We start from the raw sequence: 19,059 nt of genomic DNA, 5'->3' as shown, positions 1-19,059 counted from the left end.
GCTGTTGGAACTGGGATTGGGGGGTATGGCGTCAAGCTTGCCAGGTCATGGAGAACCCGACCCCATGTTCCCCGCAGATGCCGCTAGTGGCATTGGGGGGTGTGGACGAGCAACTAAGATGATTCGTAGGTACTGGGAACCTGTGGGTGTAGCAACATTGGGAGACCTATGGAAAGAGGGGAAAGTATTGGAATTTGAAGAGCTAGTAGATGAAACCGGACTACATCCGGGACAATATATTACCTATACCAGAGTGGTGCGGAGGGTGAGTGTCATGGCCTGAATCATTGCTTATGGATTAACCCGATGAAACTGTAGAAACATTCTATGACATTTCGGAGGGAGGACATGAAGTCTCTCGAATCTATGAACTCTTGATGTCTAGGGTGGCAAAGGAGGTGACACAGTTGAGACAGGATTGGGAGGAGGAAGTGGGGGCGCCTATGCACGATAGGCTATGGGAAAGGGCCCGGAGATATCACAAAAAGGTGCCAGAAATGCGAGGTTGCAGCAGATCCAACTATATATAACTCATAGAGCGTACATGACCCCTCAGAGGGTTGCCAGATTTAAGAGTAGAGAAACACAAGCATGTCCTAAATGCGGGGAGGTGAACGCTGGGATGGTACATATGTTGTGGGCATGCCCAGAGATTGGGAAATTCTGGGGCAAAGTCACCCACCGGCTAACCGAGAAAGGGATACGGTTGGATGTGGAATCCGTATGGGCATGTATGGTGGGGGGCTTGTAAGATCCCGCAACTTGAGACGTGAGCAAACTGAAGGACCTGGCCTACATACTGGCTAAGCGTAGAATTGCTATGGGTTGGAAAGCGAGCCATAGACCCAAAATGAGTGTGGTGGCACGATCTCCTGAAATGGGCAGATGCCGAAACAGTGGTATGGTATGAGCCGGCTAACAGGGGAAGGGAGGAAGAGACAAACTCTAATGGCTTGGAGACACTTAATAGCCACACTGTATGGATCCACCCATGGCCTTCCAGATGATCAGGACTCCTCTGGAAATACAGATGAGGATGAACCTCTAGAAGGGATTGAAGTGGGAAGCGAAGAAGAGTAAGCTCGAGTTAAGGGGGGAGTGAAAAAGGAATACAGTGACCATTTTATGACGATCTGTTTGACGCTTGATAATCATGGCATGCACTGTTGGACTTGTTTTGTTGATTATTGTTCAAATAATAAAAATTGCTTAAAAAAAACATGAGTGACATGCTTGAGATACTTTTAAATACATCCGTGGATGTCCCATACCATCAGAATATGAAAACCCCTTTTGTGTGCCCTACTCTTAACTGACGTGATCATCATAATACACTGAATAAGAAATGAGCCATAAGCTATCTATTGTAGCTGAAAAATGCTTTGGTGAAAACTGCAGGGGTTACATCTAGAAACAAATTCCTGTAAGGGGCAGGCCGATTAAAGTTACAAGGGGAAGACTAACATTCCATCATATATAACATTGTATCTTTAGAGTACTGGAACTTAAATTGTTCAGTGATTAGGCTACGCACAGGGTGGAAAAAACACACTGAGTGTGCAAGTGTGCAGGAAAAAAGCAGAAGCTGTCTTTAACTGGATCCTCTTCTTTGCCCAAACATTTGGGAAGATGACTAGCCACTTAGAAAAAAATCTGTGTAGTCAATGGAGGCAATATATGGTGATATGACATAGTATGGGGCCTAGACAATCATTGAGAAGAGTAATTCAGCAGGATTTGCGGCTGCACCCGGAAGCCCACATCTTTTACTAAAGCCCCCATATACAACATCGAAAATAAAGCTAATGCCTCTTTGAATTGTGCACTTAATACCCAGCTCTGTAAAGGCAATGGGGCCAATGCAGAAAGCTTTTTTTTTTTTTTTTTTTTTTTTTTTTTTTTGGCGGCAAAGTGTGACTGGGCTAATAGCACCTGATTCACAAATGTGTACTATACCATTTGCGGCTGGACCCACTGAAAATGCATGTGGGCAATTTGCATATCTGCACAAAGTGGAAGGGAGCAGCTTTTTTCTAAATGAATAGCCACTTTACAAAATGTGCCTGAGTGGCCATCGCCCCAAAGTGAAAAATCCTAGCCAAGGACTTGCACATCGAGATTTGTTCCTTCTTTCAGAATTTTAATGAGTTTGTGCATGCATTTGGCTTTAGCTGTATATTACGCGCTGGTCCCTTGCAAATCTTTGTGACCTTGTACGTGCAATTTGTGTGTTTTTACAGGCTGAAAATGCTGCTAGCATATATCATGCAGGCACCATTACTTTGTGATTTGGGCAGTGTGATTGGAGAATTGTAGCTTTCTACAGAAGTGAATACTTGAAGCATCCACCTAGAACTCACTATTTTCGCGCCTTGAAACACTGGTGTATAGGTGCGTAATAAATGCAATATCATATCATAGCATATCATATCATATTTTGCCCTGCTTCTCTTTCACTTAAATTTGGTGCACCCCAGGTCATCTCCCTGATCACCAGATAAAATAATCACAACCAAAGATATACCCAGGGACTAAGAATAAAAAAACAATATTTGAATACTAGAGAAATAACATGTGTACCATGCAGATCCAAAGATACTCGCAACACTGAATAGTACATAGCTAAACTGTCGGTATACACTACCCAGGGGCAGAGGGTAAATGTCTCCCGGCCAGCGGTCCATTACGGCCTATTATGGAGAGCTGGTGATGTGAGGCAGAGGCTAATATTGATGGAAAAAAAGCATATTGCTCAAAATGTGCAACCGCTGGCAGACAATGCACAGGCTGATCAATAATTGGAAAGGGTGTGTTTCAAGCTAATGTTTTTGTCTGTAACACCACTGACTTAGTTTCATTATTTATGCGTGGTGGCCATGCATGTAGTCCACTAAATGTCTGTAATAGTTGAACAGAAATAAGTGGATCTATCCATTCGACTACCTGAACAGATTTCTATTCAAGTGAGCGAAGCTCTTGAACAAGGGCTTCTTTCTGAACACTAATCCAAATTCTTGAGACACCAACAAAAACCGTGAATGTTTTTAACCCTACTAAAACCGCACAAAAATGTAGAAAAACCGCCTGTTCAGTCTATAGTTTCTGGGGTAAACTGAGTCTTGGAGCCCCTTGTCCAAATTTTCAGACTTATCTCAAGCAACATGTACCACTGATGAAAAGCTATTTAAAAGACACCACTTATTATTAACATCATTGAGAACATGCCCTAGCAACCTGGGCAGAACATATTGCTGACTTTGGATATTGAATCCTTGTACACTGTGATTCCACAAACTTCAGCAGTTGACATTGTACGCAATCACTTTAGACTGCTATTTTAGTACAGAAACAGACATGCAAGCATTTATTTTATGGTGCCCTGAGATATCTCTTAACACATATTTTTCAAATTACATGTCAATTCTACCACCAGATTTAGGGAACAGCTATGGGTGCCATAGTAACACCTAATAGAGCCAGCTTGTATGTTAAAAACTTAGAGGAGAAAAACATTAATTGCACTGAGAATAGTTGTGTACATAATGTGGCATTGGTATATTGATTACATTATTGTTTGGGAAGGAATTGATTAAATGTATTTCCTAGTTTGTCTGAGCACTTATTCCATTTAAAATGCATCATATTAAAACATTGGCATTTGTTCAAAAATTACCCTTTAAAACTCAATCTGCCCCCTTTTTCATTCAAGAGAAGCAATAACTTGAGTTGTTTTGGTACGTTCTGATACCTCAGTGAAGAAGAGTCCCCCCCCCCCCCCCCCCTCCCCGGCCCTGAAAACTCTTAAATTACTGGCGTCAATACACTACAAAAAACATCACGGCACCAATGGTTAAACATTTTTTGACACATGGGCACAAAGAACGGCGTATTAGATGGACGATTCTCATTACGATGAGCATGGATTTGAAAGTTGAAGAATGTTTTATTATTCTCGTATAGCGTCTTGCCCTTGCCTTTAAGACCAAGGGCCACATTTCAAGAATAAAGGAAAACTTTACTCGTATATGATTTTATTTTCTGGCAATGGATCAGTTTTTTTTTTTTTTTTTTAACTGACTTTGTTCAATTATTGGTTCATGGTCTCTTGTGTTAACTTGTACATGTTAATCTAAGGTAATGTATTCTAAGACCATTCTTAATACACTCTGTGAGATGAGTGTAGCATGTTTTTATGAATTATTGTGTTCCACAAAGAAATCTTTTAATGAGCTGGACTTCATTAAATGTATATGGTAATTTTGGGTTGCTTGCTTTCTGAAACTTTCCCAATATGGGTGCCTTTGTTGTAAGCCATTAGATTTCCTTTTGAGAGCCATACTGAACAGTAACTACTTCCTTTACAGAACACTGCAAACTTAGTTTCCCCAACCACTGTCTTCAGATAGACTTCACTCTGGTCAAGGTGCATAGTTTCAAGTTGCAAGGTACTAGCCAGCTATAAAGTCCCTCTTCACCTCTATTCCATAGATACCGATAGCCCACTATCTTTTTCCTGCCTAGAGTCAAATATCACTAGGTAATGGTGGGTGCACATTTTTACCCTGGTGATGTAACATTACACCATTAGCAAAACATGTTCCTGTCCCTGTAAGTGGTCCTATTTACATTTTTGGGATACAAGTACTAGAGAAAACTCTTCATGCAGAGATTAAATGTGGCTGCTGTCAACTAGGTAGTTTTATCATTTAATAATTGATCACGAGACATAGAAATAGGACTATTTGAATGTAGAAATTTGCCAAAGAAAACTATGTGCCAAAACTCTTCACATAATCGAACTCCACCTGCTATTTTGGGCTGCGATACCTGACTGAGTACATGCCAATTCTCCCCTACCCCCCTTGCTTTTTTTTAGTCATCCTTTGTTATGCCATCCATGGAACTAGGGTTCAATTACCCTTTTTCCTGTAGCTCCTCCTGCCTGTATTAATCTCTATTACACAAGCCTGGCCGCACTTAAACAAAAAAAATCTCTGAATAGTGGATTGGTTCCTCCTGGTAAATAATTATCTTGATCTATTTTCCTCCTAAGATTTTATTTAGCAGACACCTTTTTTGATATCGCCCTCAAAAGTCTTTTCCCCTGACAAAAATCCTACACCAGGAAGGGCATTGAAACATTTGAGGCCACATCTTGACCCATCGGATGTCATTGCTTTTTAATTGGGGAGTCGTCGCTTTTCAATTGGATAACTTTTGTACATATTTTCCTATAAATATTTTTCTGTTTTTGCTAGTATATATTGTTTGTTCACTCTGGGCTAGCAAACACATTTCCAATCAAAATGTATCTGAACAATGTTTTGCAACATTTGATTTATAGGGCATCTCATTGTTAATTTTTACTTTGATCTAAAACGTGTTTTGAGTTTGTAGGTGTTTCTGTAAGACTTATAACTTTTGTACCACAAACAACCACTCTGAGGTGGTTTTGGACAGCGACGGCCTGTTTGTATAGATTATTTTCCGGGATACCCTCCCATCTGTTAATTTCACAGTTTCAACCTTATACTACTGCATGCTCAAGACATTCCAGTTCTAATCGAATTGGCAATCGTTTTTCTAAAACTGTTTTTTTTTTAACGGGGATGTATATTTAACGGGGACGAAGCGCTCCGTCAGAGAACGCCCGTCGACGCGAAACACGCGACACCTGTAACGTCGAGACCAGTGCCCTCCACAGACAAAATAATCGTCGAGAGTCTGGAGAGGATCGTTTCCACCGATAGCCAGAAGGCGAACGGCGAAAGATACGTCGAATACCGCTCAGAAGGCTAGAGAAACGCTGAAATGGCCGGAAGGAAGGCAGGGACTGCCCCCTTCATCTAGAGGGACTCCTAGTCCGCCAGAAAACTTTTCAGACGGCGACAGAAACCTTTCTTTGACGTTATGGGAGAGGTCGAAGCGTTTTCAGGCCGAATACCCTATGTCCCACCCCCCCCCCCCCCTCCCCAGACCGCCCAGGGGTACCTCATGAGACCCTGGAGAGACTCCAGTTCTGTATGGAGAAGATGGAGAGGTTTATGGAGACTCAAAACCTACCAACACCCAAAAGGGCAAGAGAGGGACCTCAGGAGGACCCCAGGGCTAAATTCCCTAGGCTGTTTAATCCCTCCCAAGAGGATGTAGATTTATATGACCTCACTGGAGAGGACCCCCACTTCCAGGAGGAGGACGAATTTTTAGGCAACGAAGAGGAACAAAACCCAGAGGAGGAGGGTTTTGAAGGTAATCCAGATATAGGTGAGGGGGGCTTCGGAGAAGACCAGAGGAAGGTGCTTCACAGCCCTGGCAGTCCCCCTCAGCGTTTTCGGACCCTGATGCCCTAAACCTGTCACCTCCCAAGGACTCACCTAATAGGAACACGTCGCCTATAGACGATCAACCTACATTTAATGCACTACTACGCAAGGCAGCAGTGCATTTCGAAATAGACAATGGGGAGATTTCTCCTGACATTGACTTTGTGGAGAAGGTAATCAAAGAGAAACCCCCTGTCAGCCAAACCATTCCCCTCCTCGCCTCAATAAGGAGACGAATTATCCCTTCACTATCTACCCCCGCGTTGGTCAGAGGGGTCAACCCGAGGATAGAAAAACTATTCAGTCCCTCGCCTTCAGACCCGTTGTACGTCAGGGGCCACTCTGTACCAGACGCCCTAGTGGTGACAAATACAATAAAAAGAGCAGGGGTCCCGCTGTCAACCAGCGAGGCACCACCAGATGAAGAGGGTAAAAAATGGTATGCCCTAGGGAAGAGGATCACAGCCTCTGCTGCTTTTTCCGCAAGGATTGCAAACAACTCCTCCTTGCTAGCAAGTTACACAGATGCACAATGGAACAAGCTACGTAAGGACATCGAGAAGGTGCCAGAACCCCTACGTACACGGCTTCTGGCCACGATTACTGAAGGGACCCTAGTCAACCAAAGCATCGTGAAAAACTCTTTGGGTGCTGCAGAAACGGCTGTCCGTTCCCTAGTCCAAGGAATACTCCTCAAACGCCATGTCTGGCTGCATAATTCAGGGTTTAAACCAGAAACACAAGCATCTCTAATCAACAAGCCTATAGAAGATGCCAACCGCTTTGAGAAGGCGGTTGATGAGGCACTAGAAACGGCAAAGTAAGAGTTTGACACCATCAAAACCCTAGACCAGATTTCTAGGCCTCCTAACAGACGTGGCTATGGCAATAGGCGCTTTTTTCAAGGCCAACGCCAGCAGTACTCTGCAAACAACTGGTCCTCTAACCAAGGTACCAGTGGACAATACAACCAGAGAGGACAACGCCGTGGCAAAGGGAGAGGTCGGGGTTCCACCCCCAGAGGTTCCCAAGCCACCAACACCAAATGACTCGAAGATTCGGGTCCCCTCCCATGCATCGCCGGTTGGGGCCGATTAACATCCTTTCTTTCCGCATGGGAGGGAATAACATCAGACCGCTGGGTACTATCAACCATAGCCCGCGGCTACTGTATAGAATTCAACAGTTCCCGAACGTACAGACCCCTAAGGCGACGACGCATGACACCAGAATGCCTCGCCATCCGTCTGCAAGAAGTGGACCAGCTACTGGAAAAAGGGGCCATAGAGGTCGTGCCTCTATCTCAGGTAACGGAAGGTATTTATTCAGTGTACTTCCTTGTACCCAAAAAGGACTTAACCATGCGCCCTGTACTAGATCTGCACCCAGCAAACAAATTTGTCAAACCTCAAAAGTTTCGTATGGTGACCTTACAGGAAGTGATCCCCCTGCTATTTCAAGGAGATTACATGACAACACTGGACATGAAAGATGCATACTTTCATATTATAATGTTGCCAGCGCACAGGAAATACCTCAGGTTCATGATAGAGGGCAAACACTACCAGTTCAGAGTGCTACCCTTCGGCATAGCATCAGCACCGAGGGTATTCACGAAAGTACTGGCAGTGGCAGCGGCCCACCTGCGCAGGTTGTCCATCCCAGTATACCCTTACCTCGACGATTGCCTCATAACAGGGGATTCTTACGAAACATGCTTCTTAAATACCCAAAAGACTGTAGACCTTTTGTTCCAACTGGGCTTCTCCATCAACGAGAAGAAGTCCAGCTTAGACCCCAGCCAGATCAAACAATTCCTAGGGGCTCTAATTCGAACAAAGGACGGCCTCGTCTTCCCCTCCAACGAGAGGGTCCAAAACATGCTGTTTCAGATCCCTCAATATGTGGCAGGTCGAGAGGTGACGGTACGCAGAGCAACGCGCTTGCTAGGAATGATGGCGTCATGTATTTATTTGGTACCTCACGCGCGCCTGCGCCCAATGCAGGAGTGGCTCAACAGCCAGTGGTGTCAGGCCAGCGGACAATGGGACAATCTAGTGGTGGTCTCGCAGGCCTTGGTTCTCTCACTACGGTGGTGGTCGAAGGAAAACCTGGTAATGGGGAAACCATTCGCCACCCCCGCAGTGGAAGCCACTCTAACCACAGACTCATCCCTCACAGGATGGGGTGGTCACCTATCCCATCAGACTGCTCACAGAGTGTGGACTCCGAGCGTAGCATCCAAGCACATAAACTTACTGGAGCTACTGGCTGTGTTCAAGGCACTTAAAGCCTTCCAGGCACACCAACAAGGGAAGACAGCGATGGTCCTCACAGACAGCATCACAGCCATGTACTACCTCAACAAGCAAGGGGGCACTCACTCTCCAGGACTGTCCAAGCTGTCCCAGAACATCTGGAAGTGGGCTCTCAAACACATCTTCCTACTGTCACAACATGTACCAGGGGAACTCAATCTGCTAGCAGACAAACTCAGCAGAGACTTCCCTCTGCCCTCAGAGTACGAATGGCGGTTACACGAAGACATTGTCTTCAATGTTTTCACACAATGGGGATTCCCAGAAATAGACCTGTTCGCGACTCCCCTTCTCAACAAGATTGTGCACAAGATGCACCAGGAACAAGTTACCATGATACTGGTGGCCCCTATGTGGGCTCGGCAACCATGGTTCGCTCACTTGATGGAGATGTCTCTATCTCCTCCAGTGAAACTTCCCTGCCCGTACAACATTCTGTCACAGGACAAGGGCAGGACTCTGCATCCATGCCCTCAGACTATGAACTTAGCAGCCTGGCTCCTGAGATCATAGAATTTGGACATTTACAGCTTCCACAGAGATGCATGGACATCCTGTTATTCTAGCAAATGGAAGAGATTTGTCATCTGGTGTAGAGGAAGAAGCATCGACCCGGTTGATTGCTCTCCCACACACATTGTTCTGTACCTGACCCATTTACTGGACTCAGGTCTAGTGTTCACTTCTATTAAAGTCCACCTAGCGGCACTTTCTGCATACACCACTTCCCAACTTAAAGTGTCATGGTGGAAAGTCCCAGTTATCAAAGCCTTCATGGAGGGGGTAAAGAGAATACACCCTCTAATAGCAAACCCAGCTCCCAGCTGGGTCCTAAATGAGGTACTTACCAGGCTCATGGGCTCACCCTTTGAACCCATGCACAAGGCAACTCTTAAGGAGCTCACTCTTAAAACTGCTTTCCTAATAGCTATCACCTCCATTGGGAGAGTAAGTGAACTACAGGCTGTTCTGTTCTAGACCCCTTTGTAACAGTTCACAAAGATAAAGTGGTTCTACGCACACACACCCGAGGTTTGCACCGAAATTCATCTCAAAATTCCATGTCAACCAGTCAATAGAACTACCAACGTTCTTTCAAAACCCTTCAAATTTGGGAGAAAAAAGCCTGCATACACTTGATGTGCTCAGAGCTGTCATGTTTTATATGGAAAGAACTAGACCACTAAGAAAGACTAATCAGTTCTTTGTCTCGGTGGCAGCAGGAAGAGAAGGGGATGCAGTCTCAAAGTCCACTATATCTAGATGGATTGTTCAATGCATCACTTTCTGTTACACTCTTGCTAAGAGAGAACTACCCTTCAAGCCAAGAGCGCACTCTACTCGAGGCACTGGGGCATCCAGAGCATTCATTGCAAATGTTCCCCTCGAGTCCATTTGCAAAGCGGCAACCTGGAGTTCTGTACACACCTTTACAAAACACTACTGTCTAGATGCTCAACCTAGATCTGATTCCCAGGTGGGACAAGCAGTATTAAGACATCTTTTCTCTACTGTTCCTTCTCACAACCCACCTCCAAAACTGGGTACTGCTCGCTAGTCTATGCACAGCATGTGATTCTAAGCAGATTAACAAACATCAGAAGACAATGCATTACTTACCGTAAAAGCATTTCTGATGGTTGTATCTGCTTAGATTCACATGCGCCCACCCTTCCTCCCTGCTCTTATGGAAGGAACATAGACATCTTTTTATATCTCTTTTCTGTACTCACTCGCGTCTAGAAGGCTCCCTCAGGGCAGAAAAAATACGAACAGAGGGACCGCGACACGTGAGGGATTGGGGGTACACCGCACGTCACTATAGGGATAGTGCTACAGACACGCCTTGTTGACGTCCCCTTTTTGACTACGAAAAAAAAATGCAATACTCTGCAGTGACCACTGGATGTCGGATTATGCACAGCATGTGAATCTAAGCAGATACAACCATCAGAAATGCTTTTACGGTGCATAATGCATTGTCCTATTTTTGTGATCATGAAAACAAATGTAAAATCCTTGTCTACTTGTATTTTCTAATCAAGTGATTGATTTCATGTGTTCTGAAGAATTATCTGTTTAATCTTTTCAGGATCATCTGCAAAAGAATTCTTTACGAAATCCAAACTACCTATTTTAGAGCTTTCTCACATATGGTAAGTGTAATTAAGATGTAATCATGGTGGCTTCTACACTTATTACATGCTCCGTACGCAGTGGTGACTTCATGTGTTTTGTTTTTACTGGGGAAGGGTGTCCTGCACAAGGCACTCTATAATGAGCAATGGGAAGTCATGATCCTTGTGTGCTTACAAGCCCAGCAAGTAATTGTGGGGTGTGTAGCATTTTTGTGTTCAATACAGTGATCTAACCCTATATGGCAGGTTTGAAGTACAGTTCTAATATCCATGATGTTTAAGAGCGGCGTTGTGTTCTGATTCCTTCATCCTCTGTTTAGTGAAACTGAAAAGTGGCCCTGCTACAAGAGATCACATTAAAAAAGAAAGTTTGACTCAGCAAAATGATGTTGTGGATTTGCGAAATCAGTTATTGGTCAATATAAATTGACAACCTATTCATTCCTCAAAAACGAAAATGAATAGCCGGTGATTGCCAAAACATTGATCATTACAAGTGGTTTGGAGACACTGACATGCAGATTAGTTGTTATCCATAACGGTAGTGAGTGAGGGTCTGAAGATTGCACCAAAGATTCCTAGTGCATCGTAGTGGGGATCTCCTTAATTTCACCCACAAACCATGGTCACAATATAATTTCCTGCTTTTTTTGCTCTGCTGTGAAGCAGGTGTCGGACGGTAGGGCGATGGGGTTGTTTGCTGGAGCCCTCAAGTAGACAAAAGTACTTTTCTTCCGATACACTGGGGAAAGAGAGAGGGAACACACTGCTCTGTCCATTGAATCAGATGGAACAGGGTATCTGGAACCCCAGGCATATTAGCAGATGGTTAAAACTACAGAGAAAGGAGAAGGCAGACAAATTAGTAGAGGGTCCTGAAAATGCAACAGTGACATGAACCTCAGAGACCAGCACATATACCGGTTTTCTCTTCTGTTGTCGAACTGGTTTTTCTAATACAGAACGTACAAAAATGACAGTCCGACACTTTTTCGTCCGACAAGTCCCGAGCAACAAGTCCAAATGGCTGCAGGGACCTACACCCAACAGTACAATGACGCATCTAGGGAAAGGGGCGAGCAGGTAAGGCAGAGAGACCAGTAGCAAGGTAGTGTTCTCTGATGATCTGTCGTATTTTTGGACACCAACACCACTTTACCCACAGATGACCAAGAACAGGAAGCATGTCGGTCATTCAGAAAAACAGCACTAAAACACCAGAGATGTTAAGCAAGGAATCCAGGAAGAAACAGGGGTTGCAATCCAGTATAATCGCAGGCAGCCAAACCAAGACCCGGGCCGAGGATCCAGGGACAGACGTGTCAGTAAGAAGTCCAGGGGGCAGGTTGAGGTTGAAATCCTTGAAAAATCAATATTCGGTGTACATGATCGTATCGTGAGGACCACTGGAAATCATGATTCCGGCTGAAATAACTGTGCTGTATGTTCAGGGGAAATGCCAATGGGTGTATAGAAAAGGGGCATTGACAGTGAGGTGGAGTCTGTTGGAGTAGGAACGTTGGGGAAAAGGTTCCTGGAAGAAAACGTGATCTCCCCGTTTATCAAGTACCTCCCTGGGGAGTGGGTGGGAACATGGGCAGAACTTTGATATCATGAATTTGCGGGTTCATGCTTGGGGCATGCACAGTCAGCGCAGGACTAATGCCTCAGAGCTTCCCAGAAATACCAATTTGCAGCTTCTTTCAGGAGCCAGGTTGCTTGGGATGTGAGGGTGTCTTGTTTAAGGAATTGTATTTGAAACTCTTGTCTACCCCAGCCTTCAGTGCATAGAGGGGTTGTGACAGGGGGTGCACAAGTGGCTTCACAGGGGACTTCCATTTGTTTAGTAAAGTGGGGAGTGTGCTCAGTAAAAGAACCATGTGCCACCCACTACTTTCTTGTGATAACTGTATTTTGGTTAAATAAAATCCTGTTTCCTCTGTGAATCTTTTACATTAGGCACTACAGAAACTGTTTTTCCTCGCTGTGAACTGGAAAGCATTTCCAAAGTGACAGTATCTGATCCTCCGAATAAAAAGTATCCATACGATTGTCATAATTATACAAATGTTTATCTGTGCAATACTAGCTGATTTAGGTGTTGTTTTAGTTTGCTGAAACTTTCCTTCCTGCATTGTTTGTGGTGGTATTGTTTTTTTTTTTGTTGATACAGTGTACCGCCCTTTTACATTGAACAGTGATTGGGTGTGCATACTTTCTGCTGGCACAGTGCAGTGTCGGAGCAGTATTCCAAGAAAAAGACTAGATAATTTGATGTCTTGTGGATTAGGTGACGAGATGCATTTTCTCATTTCCATCATCTTTACTGATCTCAAATTATCAAAATGAGTTATTGATTTGTAAAACTTCCAACATCTCCATGCCCCGGCAGTTAATAAACGACCCATTATTCTGACATGGTGCCTTTTGACTTTTATAATGAGAATAATACATTAAAATAAATAGCTTTTGTGTGGCAAAGCAGCTGTAGACTGCTACAGTATGCCAAAATCCAAAGTTACTTAATGAGAGCTGCAAGTAACTCATTTCCACTAATTCACAACATTGACCATGGTCTATAACAGGTTTTGGATTGGTAACAAGGGGTCTGAAATGGCTTAATATTGTAAATGGAAGAACCTGAACACCATTCTTAAGAGTTATGAAATTGCGATCAGAGTAAACTACCTTCGGTGAAACATTATTGATGGGGTAGGGTTGATTTTTCTCTGCTCAGAAAATATGCAAGCATTCTCGAATTCACTTTGCAATCAAACCTCAGTATTTATATTGGAAAATCTGTTTCGATATTCACTTATCACATGACTGCAGTCAATAGCACATTATGGCACCACAGTCTATATGTAACATAAAACAAACGTACAAACACAACTGGGCAATTGCTTACAAACACTCTAGCACAATGGAGTCCAAGCCATGGGCATTAGGGCTTGCCTGCTGATATTCTCGCATATTACACAAACGGTGTGGGGGAGAGCGTGCCCGATCGCTCCAGAGGCTCCACTATCGCCCTGATTCATGGATGCTACTCAAAGAGGGGGCGCAGCCTTGCTCCTCCACCGATAATCATGAACAAAGGATCCCAGCATTTACAGGGTTTTGTCATCGGGTGAACAGAACATTGCTAAAAGGAGCGCATTCCATGGCGCTTTATTGGTGGTTTGTTCCCCGAGGCCCTCCTGCATGGCCCTGTGTCACACCACAGTTTCAGCCGTACTCCAGTTTCATGTCCTGCAGCCACAGCAAATGGTTTGGGGCTCCTGCCTGCTTCCATGCCATCACAATTCTCCTCTTAGCAAGGATACACGCCAAGTCCATTAGTTTAACTGCGTGCCTTATTTTGTCTGGCCTGCTGTAAATCCCTAGGAGACTTTCAGTCGGGGTCCACTCGTATCTGTGCACACCATAATTTTGTTGCGTTACTTTGACCATACTCAAGAAGGTCTGTACCTTCGGGCATCCACAGAACATGTGCATAATATATGCAGGGACATTTCCAGACCATGGGCAGTTAGGCAGTGCTTGGTTGTTATTTGGCAATTCTAGCGGGGTCATATATGTCCATTGTAGGACATTGAGCTGCAGCCATCTAAACCTTGGATTCCTAGACACACACCTATCAGAGTAATGCAGTTTCCCACTGTTTATGCTCTAACTCCAGCACCAGCTCCCAAGCTGCTCTAATTTTCAGCCTACCAGGGCTTTTGGCACATTGAAGCCAATTAAATAGTCGTGACACAGGTTTCAGCCTACCCTTAGGATCGAGCATTTCCAACAACCAAACGCCATCTGGCGGAATTGCATCCCAGGAGAAATCTAGGGACTGCCCCATACCAAACAAGAAGCAAATACTTCACCGTTAAGACTTACCTACCAAGAGGCACAGGAATCCAACGGTTTAACTATCATCAATGAGTCATAAGAACGGCCATTTCCATCTCGCCAGCCTAGCGATCCTCCGGTACCTTAGAAATTGGCCCTTATGTATTCCTTTGGAGAGTATATCATCAAATTCTTTAGACACCTTTCTCCAACATAATGCCCCAGGTTGAAACTCCCGCACCCTCCCAGCGTCTGGAAAGTGCAAGGTCGCTAATATCATGGCATAAATCTGCCGTCATTGCCAAATATGGGTGAATTAAGTGTGCCTGACCTTTGACTACCTTCATCACTCTGGCCCATATCTCTTGCCCAGCTGGAGCTTATGAAGCATCTTGTCAATACAGTTCTCGTATAGCCATAGTGCTTTCTTCAGTGTGGCTGGTTTAATATCCTCCAGCATTAGTCTGGCAACACTTTCTGCCAGCCAACCGGCAATAAACTGCAGCTGCACCGCCAAATAGTAAAGTTGGAGCCATGGTAGCTGCACCAACCCCTCCACCCCCCATTCTTCATATTTCATATATAGCGTTGCTATTCCGACCCTGTGATGGCCTGTCCTCCAGATAAAGCTCCTGGTTATAGATTTGAGTCTTCTGAAGAAACTGGCCAGGATAAGGAATTGTACATTAGTGTAAATAGTATAATTAATAGGTGAGGTAGTACGATCATTTTCACAATTGCAACTCGTCCCCTCAGGGACAGCGGTATTCTGCTTCAGAAATCCATAGTTCTGGTCACCCCACTGAGAGCCTTGACAGTGTTGTGTATGCATTTACTCAGTCAAGTGTGAGATGAGTATTCCAGAGTACCAGAACCTGCGTGCCTCCGACTGTAGGCCCAGGTCTGGTAGGTCCATAGTCTAGTTCCTGGAACCTGGCTAGGGGTAACATGCACGACTTGTCTCTGCTAAATGTGATGCCAGAAAGACCAGCAAAAACGCCCAAAACCTCAAAGATCAAGGGAAGATTGTGTTCTGGTTCGCATAAATGCAGAAGGACATCGTCCGTGTAGTATGATATTAAGTGTCTGGACTTCCCAGCCTTTATCCTGGCCTCACTGAATTTGCCCACATGTACACTGCGAGCGGCTCCAGTGCTTGAATGTCCAGCAGTGGGGACAACTGGGAGCCCTGTCTGGTACTGCATACAATGTCCCAGGCCGTAGAAACATGCTTGCCTGTGCGGACCCTGGCTATCGGTTTTGTGTAGAACAGTCGCACACATCATGTGAAGCCCGGTCCAAACCCAAATCTGCATAGCACTGCATTTATCCATTCCCAGTAAATGGAATCAAATGCTTCGATAGCATCTAGTGATATCACAGCACACCGCACATCTAAATGCGCAGTCCTGTCTATGGTTTACTGCAGCCGACGGATGTTCGAGGAGATATTCTGTCTGAGAACAAACCCTGTTCGAGCCTTGTGTATCAAGGACCCTATCAATCAAACCTCAGTAATATTTTCCAGACAGTACACTTGCTTCAATGACAACAAGCTATTTGGCAAATATTCAAAAAGTTAAATTTCTTGTGTATACAGCAGAGCTAATATTTTGTGTATATTTGTGAGTCACCAGAAACCTGTGTGAGCTACAAGAAGTACCTAATCTGAAGATTATGTGCAGCTAACCATGCTTTTCTCGGCTTTGCTCCTATGCACTTTTCCCCTTAAGTGACTGACACATCTGTCCCTATCCCTAGCTAAGCACCTTTCCAAAAGAACACATTCACCTTAATATTTTTAGTCTGTGAGACATAATTAGACAACAATGACCACATACAATGTATCCCAAACATGAATGTATTAATAATCTGTACCAGGAATATATATCCCATTTGCATAAAGTCTGTTTCGGCATCTAGTGATGGGATTAAAGCGGGTGCATTCCTCTGCTTTGCCATGTCATTTGAATTTTAAATGATCCAGTTCCTGGTATCCTGACGTAAAGCTTTGTTGCTTGAGGGCATCTAATTCAGAAACGTTTTGGAGTCTGGTTGGCAGTATTCTCGTAAAGGATTTTTCACATGGGCCAGTCTTGCATGCAACATTGATTGTTTACTAGCCTTAAGGAGCAATACATTTTAAATGTTGAAGTTGAAATTTACTCTTAACGTCTCGGTTTCATCAGTGTTGTTGAAAATGTTTGTGTGCGCGATAAAAAAATCATTAGACCTCTGTGCAGATGATGGGCATTAACACCCTCTGCACCTCTTTGTGCCTACCTCTTTCCTCCCTTTCGTATGTATGGCTTTATAAAGTGCACACCTTGCTGGACCGCTGTACAAGAGGGGAATCACCTGGGGCAAGGAGGTGAGGGGGTTACAAGCAGGGTAGCAGAGGAGCTAGGATGGGTAGGGCGAGCATAGGTGGGTGGGACTCCAGAGGACACATGAAGTGGAGTTGAGCGATTGTCGAGGTGTTTGAAGAGCAGAGACTCTGGTCCTTCTTGAAGTCTAAGATGGAAGGGGGGGCATTGGGATCTGTGTTGGTAAATTGTTCCGAAGAGCAAGAAAAGGGCCCGTGTCCTGGTGTTTTCCCTCTTTCAGTTCTTCTTTACGGCTTTTGTGGCTTTTGGTGGTGCTCTGACCTACAGAGGGGACTTCCGAGGCTAAGTAAAGCAGTGTTTTGGGTTGTGACTACTTCCTAGATGATGCATGCAGTCTTGAACATGATGCATGCTTGGATTAGCCAGAGCAGCTCCTTCAGGATGCGGGGGATGTTGTTGAATTTTCTTAGACTTGTGATGAGGCTTGCTGCACTGTGCGGGGCATATTTCAGAGGCCAAGGTGGTATCTGGGACCACTGCGAGCAAGTCGCTGCCACTATCCAGGTTGGAGAAGCAGAGAGTTCACAACTGTTCTGAAACTCTGGGTTGAGATGAAAGGCTTGAGGAGCGCAAGCTCATAATATGATGCTTGGATCTTCATGTTAATGTTAAAGGACATTTGTACCGCGCACTATCACCACCGAAGTGGTCCCCTGGCGCTCTGGCGGCTCTGAAAAGGGGACGAGAGGGGGTGGGTTAATGGGAATAAGCTGGAAAAGTGCAAGAGAGCAGTGATGTGCTGTTGGCAGCCTTAGCCCGGTGTGTCCGTTGGCTGGGCTTGGGGTGTTTGATGGTCCGTAGTCGTGTTCTGTTGTGCAAGTCTGTGTGGTTTGTTTTGTTGTTGCATTGTTGTGAAGTTTTTGCGGATTGCTACGTTTTAGGCTTGTGGTTGCGTTTGGTTATAGTTTGAGAGGTGTATTCAGAGGGATGGAATTGTTAGTTGGTTGGTTAGTTGGAATTGGTGTCCTTGCAATTGTGGGATTCCATCTAGGTGCGGTACATGCTAACAGTCACATTGTTAACTAGATGCAGCGCAAGCTAAAGTTCAGAATTCCATACTAGTCTGGCACATGCTAACAGTCACATTTCTGTCTAGATGCAACGCAAGCTAGGGTTCAGAATCCTGAGTGTGGTGCATTGTAACAATCACATTTCTATCTAGATGCGACGCAAGCTAAAGTTCAGGATTCTAAGTGTGGTGCATGCTAAGAATCACATATGCTAACAATCACATTTCTGAAATTCTATCTAAGTGTGGCATATGCTAACAATCATATTTCTATATAGATGCGACGCTGGCTAAGCTTGAGAATTCCATCTAAGTGTGGCATTTGCTAACGGGCACATTTCTATCTAGATGCGACTTAAGCTAGAGTTCAGAATCCTGAGTGTGGTGCGTGCTAAGAATCACATATGCTAACAATCACATTTCTGTCTAGATTTGGCGCAGGCTAATCTTTGTGGTTCTCTCGGGGTATGGTACTAGTTAACATTATAGTGCAGACAGTGTTTGCTGTCCAGCCATGAATAGGTTTAGGCTGGTGGTCACATATCTCTCTAATAATGCATGGTGTAGGTCTGTATCAGTCTAGGCCATTGAAAGCTAAGTTAGAGTGGCAGGAGCTTTCTGGAGTAGAGTAATTGCTCTACCCCCCACCCATGCCAGCACTTACAGTTTAGTTGGTGTCTAGTGGCTTCATTGGCTTCCCCTGCTGACACCTGCAGACACATCTTGGAACCTCCAATGTGGGAGCCGCCCTTGTCCTTGGGCCCTCCGCCGCAGGGGCTGCACGGGCAGAGGGCTGCCCTGGGAGGACCAGTGATGAAGGGCTCGGGCCCAATTGGAGCGGGGATGGGCGGTTTTTTAAAATAAAGCGCACAATGGGGCAGCGCAGAGGTCAACACTCACCTGCTTCCAGGATAACGACTCAGGGGGGGTCAAGTAGAACACAGAAGGCCCAGAGGGTCTTCAGAGGGGCCTCCACTCACCTGCCCTGCACCATGGAAAGCGCAGGCAGGGGGAGAGAGGCGGCGCAGGGCCTACGAAGCT

The 19,059-nt window shown here is 44.9% G+C and overlaps 1 protein-coding gene across 6 annotated transcripts in view; it reads left to right on the top strand.

Annotated features, from left to right (window-relative positions):
- The window catches only part of REPS1 (RALBP1 associated Eps domain containing 1), a 2,155,944-nt gene that overhangs the window by 792,073 nt on the left and 1,344,812 nt on the right, over nt 1-19,059 (top strand). For all 6 annotated transcript variants that reach the window (XM_069608106.1, XM_069608108.1, XM_069608105.1 and 3 more), the window contains one exon: nt 10,734-10,797. In XM_069608106.1, coding sequence (XP_069464207.1) covers nt 10,734-10,797 — 64 coding nt within the window. The remainder of the gene's footprint in view (nt 1-10,733; nt 10,798-19,059) is intronic.

The sequence above is a fragment of the Ambystoma mexicanum genome, chromosome 4q (assembly GCF_040938575.1).
Source record: "Ambystoma mexicanum isolate Mex_15411 chromosome 4q, UKY_AmexF1_1, whole genome shotgun sequence".
Taxonomy (NCBI): domain Eukaryota; kingdom Metazoa; phylum Chordata; class Amphibia; order Caudata; family Ambystomatidae; genus Ambystoma; species Ambystoma mexicanum.
The sequence above is the reverse complement of the archived record's forward strand: the minus strand, read 5'-3'. Positions and strand labels throughout refer to the sequence as shown.